General features: G+C 41.7%; 2 protein-coding genes across 2 annotated transcripts in view; one reads left to right on the top strand and one right to left on the bottom strand.

The window, feature by feature from the left end:
- The window catches only part of LOC120748827 (protein adenylyltransferase SelO-like), a 23,371-nt gene extending 16,492 nt beyond the window's left edge, over positions 1–6,879 (bottom strand). The window contains exons 1-6 of the mRNA XM_040055681.1: positions 6,705–6,879; positions 5,083–5,201; positions 4,702–4,830; positions 3,907–3,971; positions 3,751–3,807; positions 3,553–3,651 (exon numbers count right to left, since the gene is read on the bottom strand). Coding sequence (XP_039911615.1) covers positions 3,553–3,651; positions 3,751–3,807; positions 3,907–3,971; positions 4,702–4,830; positions 5,083–5,201; positions 6,705–6,879 — 644 coding nt within the window. The remainder of the gene's footprint in view (positions 1–3,552; positions 3,652–3,750; positions 3,808–3,906; positions 3,972–4,701; positions 4,831–5,082; positions 5,202–6,704) is intronic.
- PDSS1 (decaprenyl diphosphate synthase subunit 1) overlaps positions 6,878–24,216 on the top strand; it is a 23,123-nt gene continuing 5,784 nt past the window's right edge. The window contains 9 exon segments of the mRNA XM_040055779.2: positions 6,878–6,935; positions 6,938–6,967; positions 6,970–7,169; positions 8,702–8,766; positions 9,645–9,768; positions 10,122–10,252; positions 16,944–17,085; positions 18,137–18,248; positions 18,336–18,445. Of these exon segments, the coding sequence (XP_039911713.1) occupies positions 6,878–6,935; positions 6,938–6,967; positions 6,970–7,169; positions 8,702–8,766; positions 9,645–9,768; positions 10,122–10,252; positions 16,944–17,085; positions 18,137–18,248; positions 18,336–18,445 (972 nt within the window).

A 24,216-nucleotide genomic window follows, 5' to 3' on the forward strand; every position in this document is an offset into this window, starting at 1 on the left:
AGGGTGATGAGACACTGAACAGGTTGCCCAGAAAGGTAGCAGATGCCTCATGCATGGAAATATTCAAGGTCACGTTGGAGGGGACTTCGAACAGCCTAATCTAGTGAAGATGTCCCTACTCATTAAGGGGGGAATTGGACTGGACCAGTAAAAGCCTCTTCCAACCCAAATCACGATTCCATGATTCAAAATATAGTTGGGCGGCGTGTTACTCGATATTTAATGCAGTTATTTTATATCTGCTACCTATTAGGTAGTTAAAGACAGCAGAGAAGAAAGAACCAAACTTTTCTTCGAGGTACACAACAAAGAAGAAGAGACAAACCTACGATTTCATTCATAAATATGACTGAAGACAGTCGCAGTATTAATTCCCAAGAGTTAAATTTTGGAAGTACACTAGATTCTGATTGACTAGATACTTGAGCATTGAAATTTATCCTGGGGTGATTTTTTGATGCTTGTATCCCCAGTCATCTGTTCTGTTTATGCTGGATATTAAGTTCTGTACTTTTAAGACTGGTTCTGAGAGCGAAGGGGGAAAAAGAAGCACGGAGTTTGTTTGCAGAAAGTGCTCTGACTCCTCCTCATTCCGCTCCTGGACTGTGCTGTCTGCAGCACGGACAGACAGCAGGACAGAGATCTCCTTTGCTTTTAGTTAGGTTTTTTTCAGCTAGCTGAGGCAGAGAGATTCCCTGGACTGTTTTGTTTTTCTTTTTCTTGGAACTGTTCAAACCTGCTCTGGACTGAAAACCCAGAAAAACACTGGGAGCTCACACCTGTGTCCCACTGGGGCCCAGGATGCGGAATTCCAGCACTGGAGAGACCGATAAGAGACTGAGCGAGCCGAGCTACACCCCACAAAAAGGACTTTCTGAATTTTCCATCTCTTCAGAACATCAAGAGATTTTATTGTTGTTGTTTTTTTTGCTTTTTTTTTTGTTTTTTTTGTTTTTTTGGCATTTTTTGTTTTTTGGTTTTTTTTTTTTTTTTTTTTAATGCTTGTGAATTCTTTGCTGTTAAATCCACTTTTCTCCAAGGAAATCTTTTCCCAAACCAGATGGGGGAGGGGCCACTTAAATCTGCTTTCTAGAGGAACCCCTTTGGAGGTTTCTTCCCAATTTTGCCCTAAACCAGGACAAAAATATAGAAAGAATTCAGTTGAACTAAAAATATGGGAAATCCATATAAACATGAATATGTACAAAAGGTCAGGAAAAGAAATAGCATGAAGTCTTAGAAGTCTTACCTAGTGCAGTTGCTTGCAACAGTAACTGTGGGTTTGAAACTAAATTATTGTTATTATATTCAGTATTTTTGAAGATATCTAGTAGCTATTTGAACTGAATGTTCTGTTAACTGCAAGAACAGGCAGTGACATTTCAGGAGGGGAAAAATATACAGAAATCAATCTTCTCCTTTTATTGGAGCTATACTCATACAAGTAGAATTAGAATTTGTGGTTTTTTTGTTTTTGGGTTTTTTTTAATACTCATTTGAAACCAATTGGTATGTCTGTAGGATTATATACAAAAAGCTCTGATATAAATGATACAGAAGAAGAAAATCTTAATCCTTCAAGAGAAAACAAAAAAACTTAGAAATTGAATGAACCTCAGACACTAACAAAATACTGTGTGCAGCAGAGCACTAGGGGACAGAAGGCACAAAAGTTGTGCTACTAAACTTTAGTTTTGAACAGACCTCTGCCAGAAAGGTTGTTTCTTTTTTGCTGTGTAACTCTTAACAGACTCTCTGCAAAATTCCTACAGAATACCAGCACTTCTTCTATTGTAGATAAAAAATCCATAGGGCATCAAACATTTAGTTAGTATGGACGTGCAACACTTGAGAGCTGGCCAGGCAGCTGAGCAGCCATATAAACTCATAATCCCACTAGAAAAGCAGTTCTCCAATGGTCCCTGTAGTTGCTAAGTACCATTACTGGAGAGAAGGCAGCAGCAGACCAGCTGTACACTCACCCATAAGAAACAGAGCACTGAAATTGCAAAGAAGCTGGAACAACACTCAGAAAGATGGATGGGTGGATGGATGGATGGATGGATGGATGGATGGATGACATCCCTCCCTATCTGGCTCTCATTTAAGGGCTTTACTCCCAGTCCTCTGCCTGCTGTTCTTCATGAACATCAAGACCTATGCAAGTAAAGCCCCTTGGAAAACCATATGGGCTCACTTTTTTGACTCAATGTGTAACACTGCTCACCGGTAGTCCCAGTATGTGACTAAAATGGTACTGTATGAAGTGTTCTGTATCTGGCAGTACAGTCATAAACTGTAGCACCCCACTGGGAACGCAGCACTTAAAATTAATAGAGCAAGCCAACCTGCTGGGGGTTCTGGGATAAGCCATAAGGTTTTTCCTCCCACTTGTGCCAAGACTTGACAAGACCTCTGTTAAGTACATCCCACCAGCCTCAGCACAGCAGCTCCCCATCGGGAAGAATATGGCTGTCAGCTGGGGTTTTTCCAAATTAAGTCTTGCAAACAGTCTGCAGAGCTTGTACAACAGTTAAGAGAGCCAAGCATTTAACCAATCTGCCAGCAGAGAACTAAAGCACACTGTGTGCTCAGTAGAATTCGTGCGCAGTAAAGGGGTAATTTCATACTGGTTTTGCACGGAACAATTTGTTGAGACGACAGCAGAGAGAGGCTCTAACCTGCCAAATTATTTCCTGCTGATATTCAGACAGATTCAAAGTTCTGCATTAACAGCCAACAGCAAAGAGTCTCAAGATGAAGTCAGAGAATAAACCATCAAAAATGTCATTTACCAACACTGCACTTCAACAGAGCAAATGAGTTAGAACTAATGCTGAAGAGATTTGCAGACACTTTGCAAATACAGACACCTAGCCATGTGGCAGCTGAGTACAGGCCTTTTCTGCAGAACATTTGTTTTCTTTGAAGCCTGAAACACTGCAGTGCAGACTTGAGACTACTTGGAACACAAAATGAACTTGGTATTTTAAACACAATCACCTGAAAATATTCAGTTACTTGATTCTGAGAAATTCATCCAAATGAATGAATGTGTTAGTCTCCCTTGGTTCAGACAGAATTAGTTTTAATTTTTTTTTAGGAAATATCTCTCTCTCTGCTCAAGGGGTGTTTGCATAGATAAAGAATTGAGAGTAATTGCTTACATTCAGTTTCACCTCCAATATTAATGTTTGTTCATATGACTGACAATTTTTCCCAGCAATCTTAAAAATGAAAGGACAAAAATAGCCATTTTCAACATTTTCTAGGATTTGGATTAATTTTACAGAAATAAGTCTTTACTACGCTAAAGTTAAGGTGTATTTCTAGAATCCAGCAAACTATGCAATACAATTAATTGCTGGAGCTTATTATTATTGAAAAGTTTTATCAAAAAATCTGTGGAGAATAAATTTTGTTCTGATTGCATACATATGAAGAGATCTTTCATCTTGGAAACTAACTGTCCTACTTTATTGATGTTCAGTGAAACTCAGTTACAAAATTACCTGTAAATCAGTATACTGTGAACAAAGGAAAGAAAAATACCTAGCAGCTCTACTTGTAGGAATTCCAAGATAGTGCATTGCCTCACTACATAAAAACTCTCGAACAGAGGAGCGAAGCACAGCTCTTCCATCACCATTCCTATGGAGAGCAGAGAAATAAGGAATAGGTCATAAAATCAAGGTAAATTTCAAAAAGAAAACATTCAGTTTTAGAGTACATAGAGTAACTACACCTCACCTGGAGTATGGAGTCTTTCCTGACCCTTTTAACTGCAGTTCCCACCTCTCACCATGCCTGCAAAAATACCATTGGCATTTCTAGCAATAGACCTCAGGTTAACCATGAATCAGATAAACTGAACACAGAGTTCAATTAGACAAAAAAAAGTCACACCTGTTTGTATACACTCCGACCAAGTGGGCTCTTCCATCCCCCAGCTGACCTGCCCAGCTACCAAACTGACAAAAATTAAAATCGAGTTATTGTTCTCCATCATTTATAGAAGTTATGCTTGAAATGATACAGATTAAATCTAGGTCCTCACAAAAGACGCATTTTCTGACATTAAAATGTTGATCCCTAAAGCTGTATTTCCACACTCACTTCAAAAATTAATCAGAAAACCACAAGAAAAGAGTAACACCAGTAATCCTCTTTTTTTTTTAAACCTTCCAGCTATAACATACAGCTACAGACCTGTCTTTTTTGTATAATGAGCCTTTAAATCCAGATGGCCTGTTTTGGTTTTTTAAATTGCAAATTACAAACCAAATTCTACCCTTCTTCTCCATGAATAATCATAGCCATTTCAATGAAACTTGAATCTTAGTAATGGTGTTGCACCGAGGCTCTGTCTTTCTCCACTCCTCTGAGCTATCAGCATCTACCATGAAGCAGAGCTGGCCAGGCTGCTGGGGTGCTAAGCAGATTTGGCAGCTAACAAAAGTTAAAAAGATAATTCACTTCAGGCATAAACAAAAGCAGAGCAAATAAACAGGATACTGTGGAAGGATATTATAGTTCTTTTCCACCTGCAGCCCGTTATGAAGAACAAGTCTGCAATCAAAATGTTAGCAACCCTTCATGTACTCCCAGGCATATACTCATGTACTTACAGGTATTATCACGGTGTAATTCACAAGAAAAGACCTACACAATTCCACCTGGAAGAACGAGTGCCATACTTACCTGGTGACCCCCATACCTATGGGCCAGTGGAACAGAGCCAAATATCACCTTCCCACCACTGACGAACTCCAGAAAATCAGATGATCCTTTGACAGATATATTGAGGTCCAAAATATTTTCAATAACTTCCTGGAGAAAAAAACAATGTGTGAATGTGATCAAATTTTCAGTGGTAATGAACATGTTTTCTCTAGAGATTTCAACATTAAAAGGTATCTCACAATATGATTTTTTGTTTAAAGTATATACCGAGATGTTACAAATAGCTTATGAATATTAAAATACACTTTAGCGCATTTTAATATTCATAGGCTATTTGTAGTATATTTAGTGAATTAATAATTTCTACTAATTAGAGAGGAATAAAAAACAATAGCCAACCTTTGAAACAGCTACAAGACGAACTCTAGATTTAAAAGGTGTAGGATAGACAACTGAAAAAATGCAGTTTTTCACATTACGGACATAATTTTCTTGGATCACGTCAACCGGAAAAGGATCTGCAAACATGAAACAGACAAAAAATGCTGTATAAAAAAAACCAATTAATCATATTATTCTTAATATGTTTTCTCTTAAATCCAGCCAACATGCTTTAAAAGCAATTAAAACTTGTAACATTACAACTTTACCTATGTATATTAAGCCTTCATGAAAAGCAAGCCGAAATAAACTGAGGATTTTATTGTTTGGAGTTTCTGAAAAGGACTGAATTCTGCAGTTAAAGACTCTACCAGGGCATTCTAGTTTTAATATCTAAACCATATATAAGAATAGACTGAATAGACTGTGAACAGTCTCAGGACAGTTTGATGTTGCACTCAGCTATATACACCCTAAAAGATATCTGCAGGAGATAGAGAAGTACAGCTTCCCCCACAGCTGAACAATGTAGCACAAGAGATTTAAGTCACTGTGCACCAGGAACTGCTGTGTACAGTCCATATGCAGCAATGACCACCATGCAAGCCAAGAAAACAGATGAAGACTTTTCTGAGTAATGTAAACAGTGAATGAATGGGTTAGATGATGTAGTTCTTGCTTCATTCTTCCTTCAGACCTACTCTGTGCCCTTTTCCATGGTAACAGACGACAAATATTGGTTTAAAACAGTGTGGTTTACCACCTTCATGAACTTTTGCTTGCAACAATCTTAACAATCCCACATTAATTATAAAATTCCAGTACCTCATAGTCACTGTTATGTAAAAGTTTTAAATTAGTTAGCATCTCTGGAGCCTTGCTGCCAGCCATGTTTCTCGCTACCTCTATTGACAGCTGCCACAAGATTTATCACTATTATTTCTTAATGCTCAGGAGTAATTGTGTCACCTGATGAAACTAGTTCTGTAATGTTATCATATCAATTAGCATTATGATTACATGCAGTTTTGTATGCCCGAGAGCTAGGAGAGCTGGAACGCTTTGTGTACTTCCAGAGAGGCGTCAGGTTATCAACTCTGCACTAACACATAATTGGGACCTGGGAAAAAAAAAAAAAAAAAAAAAAAAAAAAAAAAAAAAAAGAGCACCCCTCATGATCAATCTAGTTCAAATTTTAAAACTAGTATTTGACAGTGCCTGTCAGGTCTTTGCTTAGTTACTGCTTTAGGAGCTGCTACAACCCAACAAGCGCCGAGCAGGACAGCAGTACAGAGCCCCGGGACAGGGCAGGACAGGGCAGGACAGGAGCACAGAGCCCCGGGACAGGGCAGGTCCAGGACATGACAGGAGCACAGAGCCCCAGGACAGGGCAGGACAGGAGTACAGAGCCCCGGGACAGGGCAGGTCCAGGACATGACAGGAGCACAGAGCCCCGGGACAGGACATGACAGGAGTACAGAGCCCCGGGACAGGGCAGGACAGGAGCACAGAGCCCCGGGACAGGGCAGGTTCAGGACATGATAGGAGCACAGAGCCTCGGGACAGGGCAGCACAGGAGCACAGAGCCTCGGGACAGGGCAGGACAGGAGCACAGAGCCTCGGGACAGGGCAGGCCGTACCTAGGAGGCTGTCGGAGGACAGGGCCCAGGCGCAGAGCTCCGCCGCCCGGCGCCGCGGGCACTGACCCGGCTCGGGCCGGGAGGCGTTCGGGGCCGGGCAGAGCCCGCGGGAGCCGCACAGCGCGGCCACACAGCCCCAGGCCAGGCAGGCGGGCACCCAGGGCCGCCACCGCATGTCCTCGAGCCTCGCCTCCCAGAGTCACCTACGCACCCGGCCTGAGGTCTCCCGCCCCGAAGAGGGCGTGGGGGTGCCCGCCCGGCTCCCTCCGGAGGGCGGCGGCGGCGCGGGGCTTCCGCGTCCGGGTCGCGGCGGTGCCGGGAGGCGGTGCCGGCGCGGCGGGGCTGGGGGACACCATGGCCTTGCGGTGGTGGTGGCGGCGGAGCGGCGCCTGGTGCTGCCGGGCTCCGCCGCTGGGCTCCGTGCCGAGCCCCGGCCCCCGCGCCCCGCCGGCCCCCAGCGCGGCGGTGAGTGCGGCGGCGCCGGGCGGAATGAATGGGGCGGGGGCGCGGGCGGGCAGGGGCCGCCGCTCCTTCGGCGTTCCGCAGCCTCCGCCCGGGAGGCGCCGCGGCCCGGGGGCGGCTCCCGGCAGGGGGATCCCTGCTGGGGGCAGGAGCGCGCTGGGGGCAAGGTTAAATTCCGGAGAAAGGGTTAAGGCGTATTCCGGATAAAGGGTTCTCAGCGCTGTCAGTGTGTGAGCCTCTCGAAGCCAACCCTAGGTGGGAGCAGGGGAAGTGGTTCTCATTGGTGTGAGATTTTGAAGGAGTTCGTGTGTCAGCTGAATGGTAATGGGGACAGTTCACTCGCTGCCTTGGTTTGGAGCTTCTTCACAAGGCCTGGCTGCGGTTCTGACCCTCGCTGAGGTGCTCTGTCTGTCCCGACCCCGCCAATGTGTGTCCGGCATCCCGCAGCAGCCGCTGTTACGGGGCCGAGCAGCGGTGTAAAGGGGGGACTCTGTGCGTGCACTGAAGGAAGAGTAGGAAGAGATCAGCTATTTTTAGCAACAGAACGCGGTGAGAGGTCCGAGAGAGCGACTTAGGAATGTCTCAGCCATAGGCCGGACACTGAAGTCAGATAGCAGTGGGTTGCAGGTCTGTGATAAGTTAGGGCTCCTCGCCTTCCTTTGTTTCCTTGCATGGCCTTGTGTAAGGGAGGATGGAAAAGTGCCCTTGAGCTATTCTCTTCCCACTGTCCAAGGAGAGAGGGATTTTAATCCACGCATGAGGCACGAGGGTCTCCTTGAGCGTTTCCGTGTGAGTTTTTCCGTGTGAGTTTTTCCAGAGGCAGTTTGGTGAGCACGTGGATTGCAGTGATTTTAGGTTGGCTCAGCCCAGCGTTGGGCAGGGCTCGGTACTTCCTGGCAGAACTCCCAGGAGCAGAGCAAAAGCTTCCTTTCTCAGCCTATATCTGCTGGAATCATGTACCTGGCACTGTGCCTTCCACCACACTCCTGGGCTCTGGCTGCAGGGAAGGATCGTTGGAGAGATTGCTAGATTTGAAAGTTAGGTTTGGACATCTAGCAGGAAAGATGGGTAGGTGTAAATTATAAACAGCAGTCTGGGTTGAAATTGCTTCAGGGGAAAACAAGGACATGATCTTCTGTTAGTGTACTGAAACAGCTCAGCCTTTTCTCTGTGTCTTGACTGGTGCAGTCCAGATTTATCTGCCAGGCAGGGAATGTTTGAAAATTGCACCTTGCACAAGTGCAAAAGTGAGGTTTTATTGAAGCAGCTTTGGTAATTTAACTGATAAGCCTCCTGGGCTGGGCCTGACAGGGGAGAAAGTCCAGCACTCCAGAGCAGAAGAATCAGTTCAGTGTGCCTGTTGGCACTCTTGTCTCACGTGGTATGGAAGGGGTTATGAGACTCCCTTTCCTGCTGGGTTGTTAAAATGGAGAAATAGAGCAGTGGTGATGGATACATTTTTTTTTTTTTTTAAGTCAAATGTTTTCTGTCAGTTTAAAGTTCTAATAAATTATCCCTGGTTTTATTCTGTGCAGATGTGTCACATTACCCAAAGAAGTTCAACTTTCTCATTTCCAAAAATATGTAGCATGTTTTGGCGGTAAGTTGGAGATTCACTTTGTTGTGTAGTGAGTAAAGACATAGTTACTGGGTGAACTGGGTAGTTACACCTCTGAGCTGTAAACTTTGAATATAAGGGTATTTACTCCAGTGTGGAATGCTGCTGTAGTGCTGAGTCTGAATCCCAGCTGTCTATTCTGGAGAGTAATGAACAAAGTAAGAATGTTACAAGAAAATACATACAGTTCACTTTGGAAAAGGAAACATTAGAAGAAGAAGAAACTTCAGCTCCCAGAAGCAAACAAACAAATCTCCTAAGCTAAAAGCATCTTAATGCATCCAGGAGGAGCTTTCACCCTTTTCTGATGAGCTTTCCTAGCATCATCATGCTACCTGGAAGTATTGATTTAATTTATTATGTAGCTGGGTATGCAAAGGAAAAAATATCAAATCTAAGTCAGGAACATTTTTTCAGGAGTTTACAAGAGAGGGAAGAAAGTAACAGAATAGTTGGGTTGCCAGAAGTGAAGGCTCTATCTCCAAATGTAGGCTACACTATCTATAGTGTATTCAAAAGGAATACATTGAGAGCAACACAGTGTTCTGTGTCTCAGAACGTGATCAGAAGCCTTCTGGGGTCTGTTAAGGGCAGGGTGGGTGTGTTTGCCAAATGCACTTTGCCAGGGCCCAAAGGTTTATGATCATCAATACAAAGCTCTGCTGTCCTTCCACCTTACTGTGGAAGGTTTGTGTGAAAAGAATGTTCTGATGCCTTCATGTATCAGAAGCTTAAATGTTTGGTTAAATGTGGTGTGAGGGGACAGGGAGAGAAAGAAATCCTTTCATATGTTTCTGCTTGGGGAGTCAGGGGAGCTTGACTTCTAACAAGACTACTCTCTTGACAAACACTGTCACCAGGTTTCATCATACGAGTTCATCCCACTGGTGCAGCTGCAGTAAGACAATTAGTGATGAAAAATACCAAGACCCTTTTCAACTTGGTAAAAAAGACTTGAAGAATCTCTATGAAGATATTAAAAAGGTAAGGGATTTTGGTGTCATGATGATTGTTTTTAATAGCAGCCGTCAGTTTGGAGGATATTTATAGAAAAAGTGTTATTTATGTTTATGGACAACTGTCTGAAACCTAAACTGTAGGCAAACAGAGCATTTCTCATATTTTATAGAACCAGAATGCAAAATTTTCTCCTGATTTGCAGTGCTGGAATGCATCAGTTATATTTCAGATTACTCACAGTAATTTTAAAAACAACTTGCGCTTACACTGGGTGGGATGAATGCAGGCAATAATGTTATACATGCATACTGTTTTACTTACACTAAACAGACTGACTTTGTGTCTTCCATGCTGAAATGCTCTTGTCCTTTTTATAGGAATTGCTGGTCTCTGCAGCAGAACTTAAGGAAATGTGTGATTATTATTTTGATGGGAAGGGAAAGGCCTTTCGACCAATGATTGTGGTGCTGATGGCTCGGGCTTGCAACATTCACCATAATAATTCCAAGTGAGTTGGTCACTTTCAGATACACATAACACTTGAAAGTTATCATTCTTGAGTTTCCGAAAAATGTGTTATGAAAATAAAATGCTCCTCAGTAAAACCTGAATGTAAGTTCCATCTTGAAGCTGTATTTTTGTAGTTGTCAATGCAAAAGGAACTGCTGGGTTTATTACATGTTTTCATGTGTTATATTGTGGACTGTACTGTGCTTGTTACCAGGGTGGATAAATAATGTTGCCAAATTATGATATTTGTTAGGCTTTTAATCAATTCTACCTTCTTGCATAAATGCTTTATTAGAACCTTTAATACTCCTTAAAACTATATAAACTTCATTAAGTATTTTTCATTTGTAACTACTCCTGTTCCTATTAAACTCTAGTCACAGGTAACAACTTTGCTGTGAGAAGAGACCCTCAGAGATTTTTTAGTAATTATGCAGAAAAGCTATTAAACAGGTGGTATGATTATATTCAAAGCTGTGAGAGTTTGAAAACAGAGTTTTTTTCCCACCCTCTAGTAGCAAGTTTCTACACTTCATGTAAGATTCTATGCTAATTAGTCTGGTGTAATCCTTATGCTTTCCAAGTTAATTGTCTTTTGAAAACAGTTTTAACTGAGCAGAAGGTGATGCTTGGCCTGTACTCTATCACTCTTGAGTCTGGCTTGTGGCAAATGCTTCACTCCACACATTCCTGCTGACTGCTATGTTTGCATTTTGAGGAAAGGTGTTGGCTGGAGTGTTCTCTGCCTTCCAGCTACGCTTCCAGTCTTGCCTTGTGTAGAATTTCAAATAGATAATCTTTGGTCCCTTTCCAGAAGTATTTCTACACTAATTTGTCAGTCTTAAAGGATTTCTCTGAAGCCTTGCACCATTTTCTTTCTGCAGGAGTAGTTTAATGCCATGTTAGACTTGATTACTACCTTAGAGCATGACATGTATTTTGTTGCATGGATAGCACCTCTCCCTGTACCCTGCTCTATGTGAATATAATTTTGAAGGGGAGAGCAGAACTGAGCTGGCAGCTACCTGTGCTCTGTGTGCCAGTTCCCCTTGTTTTAGGAAAGTCATCCAGGATTAATGAGCTTTGCTTCACCCGGATTCTGTTGTCAGTTCAGGACTGCTTCTTGTCATTTTGAGACAGCAGAAGGAACAATGCTGGTTGTGAAAATCCTCAGGGATGCCTTTTGCCACTGACTGGCTTAATATTTTCAGAAGTGGTCCTGACATGAAAAACAGGAGTGTGAGGATGGCACCTTTTGATGGCAGAATCATTCTTGATGGTCAGCCATCTATGGTGAAGTGTAAGGGAGCACAGTAAACCAAAAATTTCTGCTTGAGCTTGTAGGGTCTTGGCTGTCCCGTTAGGGCATAACCCCAGTGTGGTTTGCAGCCACTTTCATTATGAAAGACCTCCAAGATACCCTGGCTTGCATCAGCCATCCAGTTCAGCTATGGGAGTGTGTATCACACTTCCTGAAATCATCAGTGTGTGATCCCTGCGTTCAAAATAAGTTAGGTCTGCCTGGCTTCAGGGATGGATTGCAAAGGTAATCACAAGGATTGGAGACCTGTGGTCTACAACTTTATCAGGAACAGAGAAGGAGCTACTTAAGACAAAACATTGTTGCTAAGAGAATGGAAATTTAGAAGACTTTTAACAACAGGGACAGTGAATTTCTGGAGCATCTTTGGGAGTCAAAATAATGGTAAAAAGAGTTGTATCTCATTCTAGTGTCTAGCATGAAGAGCTTATGAACAAAGTCATGTGTGCAGTAGTGAGAAGGCTGGAACTGGTGTCATACAGTGTGGGAGTTGAACAGTGAATCAAAGAGAGTTAGCAGTAGAAAGACTGAGTTTGCCTGTATGCTCAAGGCATATTTACTGTCTTTTGACATATGTATATGCTCACGAACACATTCTTGTCCACGTGTTATGCTGTTTCAAAACTGTCAGGAGCAGTGTTGAGACCTGCCCTATGCCAGTAAGAAAGTGCCACATATGCCTGGGGCAAGTGTTTGCTTTGCAGTAGCCAACCCTCTGCGTAAGTTCTCTGATTTCTGGATGCCTGTGTCATTTGGCAGCTTTTGTACATCTGTTGTGGTTCTAATCAGCACCTCCAAAATATGTTCAGTGTTTAAAAGCCTCCTCAATAATCTGAATGTTCCTAGTACAAACCAGGCTGAGTCACCATCTTTGTCATGTTGCTTTTAGAATGAAATTCTGAGTGGCAAGAACGTAAATGTTTCAGCAAAGGAATGGAATGAAATCTCAGGGTATTTACTTTCCTCTTCTGTGCCCTGTGCCAGTTTCTCCAAGCCTATGATTGTAATTAAATATCCCATATGTTGATACAAGTCTTCACTGTGCTGCTGGTTGGTTCCTGCATGGTGACCAGTGTTTTTGAGGATTGGCAAGGCTGTACAAAAGGAATTTTCCCCTGTACTGCAGATACCCAGTTCCTGTGAGCTGATAAAGATTTATGGGCATTTCATTCTCTTTTGCTTTTAAGCTGCTTGAAACAGGTTGTCTTAACACTTGCCCTGTGTATACATATACTTCAGTTCATGTTGATAATATGATTGATTCATTGTTGTTCTTTCTTTAAGCAACATTGTCTCCCAGTGACAAATTGTTCTTCTAACTTCTTTTTGTTTGTGAGGAAAATTGTGTATGTAGAGAAGTAATACTGCATATTTTTAACTTTGCTACTCTTCTACAAACCTGAGGGGAAAAATACTTGCCTTATATTCTGCTTCTCACAGTGTTTTTTTAAGATTTTTTTCTACTTTCAATTTGCCATTTCCCTTGAAGCATTTTATCATTATTTTCCTGACTTAATACTGATTCTTCTCCCAGGTTTGTTTTTCTTTGTTGAGGCTTTGGTTCCCACATATGTAATTGAAGAGACTGACCACAGTATCAGTAGGTTTGTAAGGTGCTGTTCATCCCTAGCATTTATTTTTTTTAATTTTGCCTCTGGGGTTTGTATTGCTGATGTTCAGTTTCTGCTTCATCTTGCTGCCATTCTCAGCTGTAATATAACTTGCTGGACGCAGCGTGCTTTTGCCTGCTTTTTCATTTTCTTTTCTTCTTTTGTGCAATTTTTGTATAAAAGGTAATACTTTTCCTTATTTGGCTGCAAAGTAACAGGATTCAATTTAGGAAGGCTACAGGTCCTGATCTTACAAGGCAGTCCCAAGAGACCTCTTCCTCTCCGCAGAGTCCCTGCAAAAAAGCTGAGATTTCTCAGGAGAATGGAATGCCCAGGTGGCTCTGCTTGCAGGTTAGGTGACATTGATCATTTGTGTTTAGGTTTGAACAAGGTGAGGTATTTGCTATACCCTCAGCAGGTTAACTGTTTTTCTAGAGTGAGATCACGTCATTGTGGTCATAATAAGGAAAATGACAGTTATATAAAGAATTATCTGAATTATTGCCAAAAAGGTGACTGAAGTGTGTTGTTTCTTTTCTCTTGAAGTTTTAAGTGTCAGAAGTCCTACCCTGAGGCTTTAAGTCCCTTAGGCAGTGGCTTTTTGCTTATTGATAGCAACTTTGCTTTGTGCGAGAGCAAAAATTGTTGTAAATAGCTGAAGCTGGGGTCATGAAACCCCTTAATTTAACACATCCACTGACATTTCTTCACATATCTGTATGAAGAATTTCACAGAATTCTCACTTAGCCTGACAGGACCTAGTGTTTCTGTATTCTCCAGAAGTGTTTGCAAATGAGAGCTTTTATTTCTTTTCCTACAACCTAAAAGAGAGAAGCAAATAAGAGAGGGCTAAAGAACTACGACAGTAGAGAAAAAAGTGAGCACAAACGTTTTGGTGGAGGGGAGGGAAATAAATTTATCAGAATAGTGTGAGAAACAAATAAAATGACATGGCTAAACTCGATGGAATGTTTCCTAAAGATAGGACCTGCCAGCAGCCTGAGTTCCCTTTTATTTCACTCCTCCAAACCACCAGAAGCCCGTGGTGTCAGCTGCTCTGCAGTTTTCTCTGGTGTTAAGACATGCATTCTCTGTGCTTCCCCTAGTTTGCAGTGTCCTTCGGTGTCACAGACTCCGTTTCTGAGATGGTTGCTTCTTTCAGCCACAGGACCTTAGCAGTAGAAAGATGCTTGGAGGACTGTGGCCACAGCACAAAATTTTGGCAAGTTCTTAATGCTCATTTCCTCTCCTTAAACTGGCAATATTTACTTACTGGTAAACACATTGCCTCCGAGCTCTTTGTTGGAGAGGGTAAATACTGGTTTGTGTGGCTTTGAGTTCACCCCTCACCATTGTGGGGTGGTTTGGGTTGGTTTTTGTTTGTTTTGGTTTTGGACAGGAATATTTGGAGGGAGATATTTGGGGTTTCTTAACCTGTATGGTCAGCCTTGGCCTGTTCAGTGTTCATGAAACAAGTTCTGTAATGGAAAACATTTCAGGGTACAGTAGACCTATAAAACCTTATCACTGAATCAAGCAGGGGGTCCTCCTGAAAAACAGAACATGATTAGTTGTATAAAATATCTGTGTAAATATACCTTATCATGGGGCATCTTTACTTTGAGAATGAGCTAAAAATGGCATCTTTTCACTTACTGGATTTGTGAGGACACTGTTATCTATTGAGTTGAGTTACTGCCACTTTTTGCTTTTGTTTTGCAGGAGAAACTGAATGAAAAATGGCAGGGGATGAGAAGCATCCTGGGGTTTGTGTGTATTCCACTAAAATAGGCTCTGATCTAGAGTTAGTTCCACAAGATGCGTGTAGGAAACTACTGTAGATCTTTTTTTGCCAGCAGTAGGAAGAACCTTGCTTGAGACTTTGTGGAAATAGTAGTTTTAAAACCCCTTCAGATTAAATTGTCATATTTGATACAACATTCTGGAAACCATGAACATTCCTATGCCATTTTTAGTCATTGTCAGAGATAAGATAGAGTATAATGCAGAACTTTTCAGAACCTGCTTTTAAAATAACTGGTTTTGTGCTGTCTTCATACTACTGAAATATTTCAGTGTGTTAGTGAGTGTTGCCATTTACTGCTGCTTCCCAGCAGGAAACCCAGTCTGCTGACATAATTAATGAAAAAGGGAATCCCCAAAAGGAGAACAGTGCATGAAAGAGGCTGGAGATCTTTACAGTTTTTTGAAGGTAAGTTTTCTCCTACCTAGTAAGAGTAGTTTATTTTGGAAAACTATTTACACTGAACTAGCATTTGATTAAATCACTAGTCTACATTAAGACTTGCCTCCAAACAACCATGAAGGTTTCCAGCTCTTACATTCTGTTGTGTAAAAGCCATATTTTCACAGCCTATGAGCTACCCGTTCATCCTGCTATTGTTCAGGATGTAGAACTCCCACTGACAGCAGTACAGAATTCTGTATAGACGTAGGTGTCAGAACGCAGTGTTATGTCAGCAGACTGCAATATGTTCTTTCATTTTGTGATTAATCACTACATTTTAATGGACATAGGCAGTGCAGGAAAGTTTTAAATTCCCTTAGCTGAGCTGAAATTATCTTCTGCTTCAGTTCTTTTTCTGTTCTCCTGGAAAACAGTGTGATTTTTCTCTGTTGTCTGTATACCAGAAGTACAGTAGTTATGTATCAGAAGTAGTTTCTTTCTTTCATTGTGGGTTTTGGGTTTTTTGTGTTACTGTTTTGTGTGGGGGGTATTTTAAATGTCCATGTGAACTTGGTACACCTATGAGGCAGGGCTGACTGGGATAGCCATTTCTGGGATCCTGCATGTAACCCATGATGAAAACAGATAGAAAAATACCAGAAGAAGACAGTTGCAGCTGCATGCTAAGGGAGATGGTCCTTTGTGTGAGCTAGGTTGGTTCTTTTATGTGCTTTTTGCCAGTGTTGTTCTCTAGATAATTGCTTCTTCGTTCTTCCATTAGCTTCTTTTCACCTAGTTTAAAAAAAAAAAAACAAAACAAAACCACCAACCAAACCAAAACGTAGTGTGAACTACTGAGAGTTGAATCATCAGTGTTAGATCTTCCCAAAGGCTGAGGTCCAATAAGTGTTAGGTAGTTGGTGTTTACGGTCCCAAAGTGGTTGCAGTAGAATTCTAGTTAATTCCTCAGGCTTCTGAAGAACCTCTGGGGTTTTAAGGTAATCAGGTAACATAGAGGATAAGATCTATGAGTTATGTCTTTCAAATGTCCAATGCAGGTTTCTGTTCCTTCTGATCTCTCCAGCTCACTGGTTAGTAGAGTTATCCAGCTTTAGACAGTTTGTGATGCCAGGTTTATAGGTAGAGCAACAGAGATAAGGAACACTTAAAACTCATCTACAAAGCGACCTGGCATTCTTTTCTCTGCTGTTTTCCAGACTTCAGTCTTGGAGCCAAGCATCCTTGATGCTGTGCTATTTATTGCAGTCTGGATTTAGAGGGATTAAAGTCAGTACCACAGGAGTTTTGCAGTACTGTTAATGCAGCGATGTAGAAATAGGCCTAATGAGGATGGACTCGTGCCTCTGCACTTCCTGTGCTAACGTGATCTTACTTTCTCTTGTCTTCCTAATTCCAGGTATGAAAGAAGGGGCTCAGACCAGGAAAAAGCTGTGACAGCTGTTTTCAGAGAAACATTTTTTGTTTGGTTTTTAATAGAGGTATTTTTTTTGTGCATTGCAGTGTATGTAATTGATTTAATTATTTGACAGTTCCTGTTTTTTATTTTAGGGAGGTGCAAGCAAGCCAGCGCTCTGTGGCCATAATTGCTGAGATGATCCATACAGCCAGTCTAGTTCATGATGATGTTATTGATGATGCAAATTCTCGCAGAGGAAAAAGGACGCTTAATCGAATCTGGGGAGAGAGGAAAGTGAGTTTGCTAAAGAGTGCAAGACTTGTCTTTGAATTTCAGCAGAGCACAAACACCTAGAGGTTTGTAACGTTACTATCCCTAGGTCGTGGAAAATGTCAGAAAACATATGAAGAGGTGTGCACAGTTTGTGGGTGAGACAAATGTGTTTTCCTTTTCTGAACTGTTGGAGGCATTAGATAGGGAATGATTGAAGTGTGTAGGTGTTGGGGCTGTTCAGCCTCCACAGGAGACGACTGCACGGAGCCCTCATCTTAAGTGTCTGAGAGCAGTGTCAAGATGGATCCAGGCTCTTATCAGATAATAGGACAAGAGGCAATGGACAAAAACTGATGCACAGGAAGTTCCACCTGAATATGATCAGATTGCCCAGAGTGGCTTTGGAGTCTCCCTCACTAGGGAGATTCAGGAATCATCTGGATGAAATCCTGTGCCATGTGCTCTGGGATGACCCCGCTTGAGCAGGGTGGTTGGACCAGATGACTATTGCCCTTCCAACCTGACCCCCTCTGTGATTATTACTGATTTTATTTTTTTACATTCCCTGTGCTATTCTCTGCAGTGCTGTTGAAATACTTTAAACTTGTACCTCACCCTGAATGCTGATTCGGTGGTGAACACAAAAATGTTTTCAGTCAGTGGGAAATTTTTTTGAAGTTGGTGTTTTCTTCACAGAGCGTTACAACAAAGGTCTTCACAAGAAAATGCAAGGAAGGAGCTTGGGCAGTTCAGAGTTCAGATGGCATAACAGCCACAAGAGAATGGTCAAATAGAGAACTGATGTTCAAAAAAACTTCATAAGCAAACACAGACTGCATGCACGGAGGACAGTGCTTATACAGAAAAATATAAACAGTACTATAATATAGGGATCCAAAAATTCACAGATTTCAATTGGTTATGTGGTTTTCGCTCTTAAAATGAGATATTTGTGGTTTATGTATGAAAGTTACATAATGTGAGTAGATCTGATAAATAAAGGAAATTGTACTGTCTGTAGTAATACAGGAAAAGACTTAAGGGATCACCTTTTTGTTGTTGTTGTTCTTAGGCTGTTTTAGCTGGTGACTTCATCCTCTCAGCTGCTTCTGTAGCTTTAGCACGAATTGGAAATACTACTATCATCTCTGTTCTAACTCAGGTGATTGAAGATCTGGTGCGTGGTAAGGTTTTTTTCCTATTTTATCTTCCCGTTTGCTTGCCTAAGCAGTAAGCCCACAAATAAAACCTCCCATCTGTGCAAATTTTAGGTGAATTCCTCCAGCTGGGTTCCAAGGAAAACGAGAATGAGAGATTTGCTCACTACCTCGAGAAGACTTTTAAGAAGACGGCGAGTCTGATAGCAAACAGTTGTAAAGCAGTATGTACGTCTGTCTCTTCTGAAGTTAACATTCCATACTGTCAGCTTCACAGCTAAACAGCTAGTATTGCTCTTTGCTCTGGAGACCCTCCAAAGCAAACCCTTGTAATGGTATTCTGCCAGGATGTGAATGGGTTTGAGATTGTCAATTTTATCACAGTTCAGCTGTGTAGCCTCCAATATTGGTTTTCACTTTTTCTTAGCGTTTTTTTTTTTTACTTAAACACAGATTTATTGTTATCCTCAGTTGAATCAAAATAAGGTTCAAATAATCATAATGGTGGCCATCCTCAATTTATGAAATTCTGCAACTTTGAGACACTGGTTTTAAACTCAGTTGATCAGTTTTGAGCCTATCATTTGATTTTAAATCTTCTTTGACATCTGGCCCTACTCACTGGTGCTGAGTGAGACCTTAAATAGTAACAATGGGAGGAAACTGCTTTGGAAGGGGCCCATCAGGATCATCAAGTTCAACTCCTGTCCCTGCATGGGACACCCCAAGAGCCAGACCATGTGCCTGAGAGCGTTGTCCAAACACATCTTGAGCCCTGTCAGGTTTAGTGCTGTGACCACGTTCCTGGAGAGCCTTTTCCAGTGCCCAGCCACCCTCTGTGTGAAAACATTTTCCTGATATCTCTACATTAAATTGTAAAAAACAGAAGCATGTACTTCTTGATTTGTCTGGGGGTTTTAATTAGCAATTGCTTTATCCAACCCTGTCACTCAGTTCTCTTACTTGATTACAAAAAGATCCAATTCAAGATTATGCTCTTACACAAAAATAGATGTTCAGTTAGTGCAGAAAATAGAGGTGGGTAATAATCTCGCCCCAAATGAGAGTTTTGTTTATTCTTTTTACTGAAAGGCAGTATAGCTGATGGATTCTATAGCAAGCAGGAGTTCTAAGAGAATTAGACTAAAAATCTGTGCTAGTGTTAATCATCTTCCTTTGTTCTCAGAGAACTGGTACATTTGTGGAACAGACAGAAGTTGAAAATTGCTTGTATCAAAATGATTACATAGAACGAGACACATGGATTTTGGGGGAGGGAAATACTTTTTATTCTAGTTGGAGGAAAAAAATAAAGTCTTCTGGATTGCTCATATTAATGGCGATATGACCCTGACAATTTTCTTTTGCAAGTATTGTTTTATATCAGTAGGCACCTGGACTAGCAAAGAGCATCACATTATTCTGCTACCCCAGAAAAAATATTCACAAGTTTTAATATTCATTTTGACAGTCTGCCTAAAAGAATCTTTGCAGATAGAAGAAATCACATTCCCACTGGGTGGATTCTCCCTACAGATAAGCTAATTTAAGCCTTTTCCTTCTCATGACTTGGAAGAGTTAAGGGTTTAAGCACTTCCCTCAAGACTGAGGCTGTAATGCTGGTCAAGGGGGTGTTTGGCTGCTTTATTTTCTAGTGGCTGGTCTGAGTTGTTCCATTGCTGAATTGCTGGAATTTTATATGCTGTAAAATTTGTGTTAGAAAGGAAAACTGAAAGAGGAGGTCTCTCTTCATGCCAAATCCTTACTTGCTGCACATAGTACCAATGAGTTGAATATGTATGTTTCCCTCAGTTTCTTTCTGCATGGATTAGGAGAGCTTTACTGATAGCAGTTAAGTTTTTAAGTTAAGTTTTATTTGGGATTTGGGGTTTTTTTTGTTGCATGTGGTTGTTGAGATATTTTTGTTTAGATGGCTTTGGCTACTGACGAATTGGAATCAGAAAGGACTTCTGTTTTCTGTAGAGAAAATAATAAGCAGGATCATCAGTTCTATCATGAAAGGAAATTCAGTTAGGGAGTCAAGAGTATTCATATCTTATTTTCGGGGACAAAACTAAGAGGAGAGATTATGGGTTTTAAAAGCAGTTCTGTTCCTGTTAATGACAGGAAAAAACTGATTTATTGCTGTGGTTGAATAAAATACAAGTATTAATTGGAAAGATGTCAGACAAGTTCAGGTGACAACTTAGAATTCCACAGTGCCATACTTTAGAAATGGAAGAATAGAATATTCCTGGAAAAAGGTCTAAACAAGACATACACTGTAACTGATACATTCTGTACCACCAAAGCATTACTGCATTGAAATCAAAATGCTTTAAGTTAGGACTTAGGGACAGAACGGTCTGTTCAAGATGTTAAGAGCCATCCCAGTCTCCAGCTTATTTCTGCAATAGTTCTGCATGGAGGAATGTTACCAAGTTTCAGTCAAAGTGTAAAAGGAAACGGTGGCAGATGGCCCAGAGTCTTTGAAGCCTTAGTTACTGCAAGGCATTTTTCAGGGAAACATGAGGTGACTTTAGTTCAAGAATTCAGAAACAATAAAGCTGAAGTGGAATTTCTGTTTAGTCATCAGGCCAGCTGGAGGTAGCAAAATAACTCGAGCAGGTTTTCCGTCTTTTTTAAACCCTGCCATAATGTGAATTCCTGAGCCTCATAAAGCTGTTTATATTTTGCAGGAAATACTTTCAGATGATACTTTGTGCTTGCTTTGAGTGTGAAGTGTGAAGGTGCACTAGAGGTTCTTGATTTCCATATTAGGAGCAAGCTTGTGCCTCCTTGCATAAGGCACGGCTGTGGAAGGGACTGAAGAAAGCAGTAATCTGCAGCTACTGTGAGCTCCTGCTCAAACCAGTTCCTAGTTTGGCTTGTGCACAGGGCTCCATCAGGAAACCCTACCAGCACGTGGAACTGGTGCCTCGGAAAATGAGAGCTGCGAGCCCCAGCAGCAGAACTGAATCCCCCCAGCCCAGCTGCACCTGCAGGCTGCAGTAACGTCCAGCGGCAGATGTAGGGTAATAGCATAGCGGTGTCGGATATTATGGTCACCTAGTAAATCCCCTTGCTTAATAGTTATAATACAGTAAGTCCTTTGGGGGTATTTCTTTTGCTGTGAAAAAGAATTGAGTAACTATATCACATGTATTCGGGCAGATACTCTTTGCTACTGAAAGGTACAACTCCGCATGAACGAGTACTCGGCTAACCTGTTAAAATATGAATTACTTGAGGAAAGGTCAAAGGCATGAAAATGCAGACTCAGGACGAGATAGCTGTCTGCCTTGTGTAGATCTCTCCCTGTGCCAGGGAGGCCTCCATCGAGAGCAGTTCCCAGGAGGGTTTTGAGGGGTCTGGAGACGTCGGTGGCATTGCCAGCAGCCGTGGAGGGTGAACATGGGGAGGGGACACGGCTCCAGGCAGCACTTCAGGGCAGTGGCTGTGAGACCACAGGGCTGGGCTCCCCCAGGCAGGACACACATGGGCACTCTGCAGGGAGTTCTCTGAAGGGCCACTGTGAGGGCAGAGGCTGGAGAAATTGATGTGCCAAGAGCTGGTTTGAATCTGGAGTAGGGAAGGTAAGGGCAGGATTCCTGATTCCTCCTGCCGTCTCCAGCTTGTGATTGGAGGGCACAGAGAGGATGGAGAGATGTGCAGTGAAGGGACCAGTTGTACTGTGGAAAAATTCTATTAGGTTTGAGGAAAAATTTCTCCATGAGGTTGGTCAAGCATTGCGACGTAGCTGAGAGAGAGTGGGATTTTTCATCCTTAAGAATGCTCAGAAATCAGCTGCACACAACTCTGAAAAACATGATCTAACTGTGCAGAAAAGTCTGAGCAGATGACTTTCAGAGTCTCCTTCTAACCTAAACTATTCTGTTATTCTCCTGGAAAGAGGAACACTGCTCCTCCCTAGAAAAACAGTGGTAGATGAGCCAGGAATGAGAAGGCAGGAACCTGACTGCTTCTGGAGATGGGCATGCAGGAGAATGGCTGGAAAAGGGGAAGATTTTAGCTTTTTCCTTTCCATGGAGTCCACAAATCTAGGAGTACAAGAACAAACATCTCTTGTAGTGTTTATTCAAGCATATTCTGGTCCAGCAGCAGGTTTTCCTCTCTGACCTACAGAGCACTGGTAGAAATGTGCAAATGCTTTCAGTTCCAGCTGCCATATTGTCACATATTAAATATCAGAGCAGGATGTATCTACCCAGAGCTGATGATGTATTTTATGGATGTGAAATTCAGTAAAGAGGCAGAATGGGTTTATAGTCTCTTGTATAATGTAACAGGAGCAATTTTTTTTTTTTTTTTTTTAAAAAAGCGCGTTTGAAATAACACCAAGGAGATTGACCTGCTTTGCTGAATTCAAAGAACTTTTCTAAAGAATTTGTTCCACTTGGTATTAGGAAGGATTTTTCGTCACGATTGAGTGGAGGACAGGCCTGAATTCTTGCAAGATTAAATTCATCATGAACCAGTCATACCTATCTGGGGAGCTCTAGGCTGTTTTCAAAGGGAGAGGTTTATCATTTAACCACACATGACTGTATTGACTTGGTTATCCTGATTGGTATTTGCAAATGCCTGTATTATCCCAGAGCATTATCCCAGTACAGCTCCAGTTAAACTCCGTGTGGGAGTGACAGGCTGCAGCCCGGCCAGTGTCCAGCTGGGGGCAACAATCTACAAGAGCAGCTGGAGAAATTGCATCCTGAAGGAACCCCTGACAGATCCACTCCAGTCATTGCAGTTTTATGATGTGCTCATGATCAGAGGGTTGCTCACTTGAGGATGACTGGCAAAACAAATCTCCCGAATTTTTAATTTTTTTTTTGTCTGTGAACAAAAATGACCTTTCAGGTTAAATGAGGAAGCTTTTTTCTTTACATAGCACTTCCTCTCACCCTCTGCCAGCTACTGCCCCCTCCAACCCTTTGCCATTAACCAGGATTTTGTCACTGAATTCCGTATTTTAATCCTCCACATGGAATGAAATGTGGAGGTAGGTAAGGCTTTCCTTGGAAAAGGGTAGATGCAGTCCCCCTGCCATGCTGGTATTATGTGATTGATATTACAGAAGCAAACAAAAGTTTGCATGGTGCAGCAGTTAGGTCTTCGGGCAAATTCTGCTATTTAAGAGACAAACATCAAAAGGAGGATAAAAGGGCAAAATGTTCTACTTTGATAGTCCCTAGCAACATCTATTTAAATATCTCATATTTGCAGTTCACTCTGTTTAATAGCCTTCAGGATTTTGTATGATTATTAGAGATAAGTAGCATTATTTTCCTGCTATACTGCCCTCCTCTTTTAAATAAAAGTGGGGAATTTATGATGCTGTTAATTCCTCAGTCATACAGATTCCTCTGGGGTTTAGTTATCCACAGATGCAGGTTATGACTGGGAAGTGTTCTGATGCTCAGATGTGAAGTGCACTGATGCATGAAACAATCTCTCATTTTGTGCAAGTTGCATCACATGTATTAGGATATAATGGTGTTTCTTATTTCCATCTTCACAGGCTGGTTTTGGGGTTGGAGGGGTTTTCTTTATGATCCTACCTTACACCATGTTAAAGAGGAAAATACACACACACACACATTTTTATTTTGTGTGGTTTTCCTAGCATATATTTTTAGTCTGCGGTAAAATGTATCTTCACTCCTTGTGTTTGTCACAGCAGATTTGGAATGCCTGCAATAAACCAGGGTGGATTTTTGTCCCCTGTTCCTAACTGGTTTATTGAAGGTTGAAATAAATCTGAGTATTAAACCAACCTCATTTTTCAAAATGTATAATCAGTACATAAGTGCAAAAGGCATAAATGCCCTTACTTTGAAGCAAGATATTAATTCTCAAACCTTAGTTAGAGTCTTGTATTTTAGTATAGTGGAGTTTGTTCAGCAAAATTTCTGTCTCTCAAGTAGTTGATGGTACATTCAAGTGAAATGTTTTGTCTCAGTTTAGTGGTACC

The sequence above is a fragment of the Hirundo rustica genome, chromosome 1, assembly GCF_015227805.2.
Source record: "Hirundo rustica isolate bHirRus1 chromosome 1, bHirRus1.pri.v3, whole genome shotgun sequence".
In the NCBI taxonomy this organism is placed as follows: domain Eukaryota; kingdom Metazoa; phylum Chordata; class Aves; order Passeriformes; family Hirundinidae; genus Hirundo; species Hirundo rustica.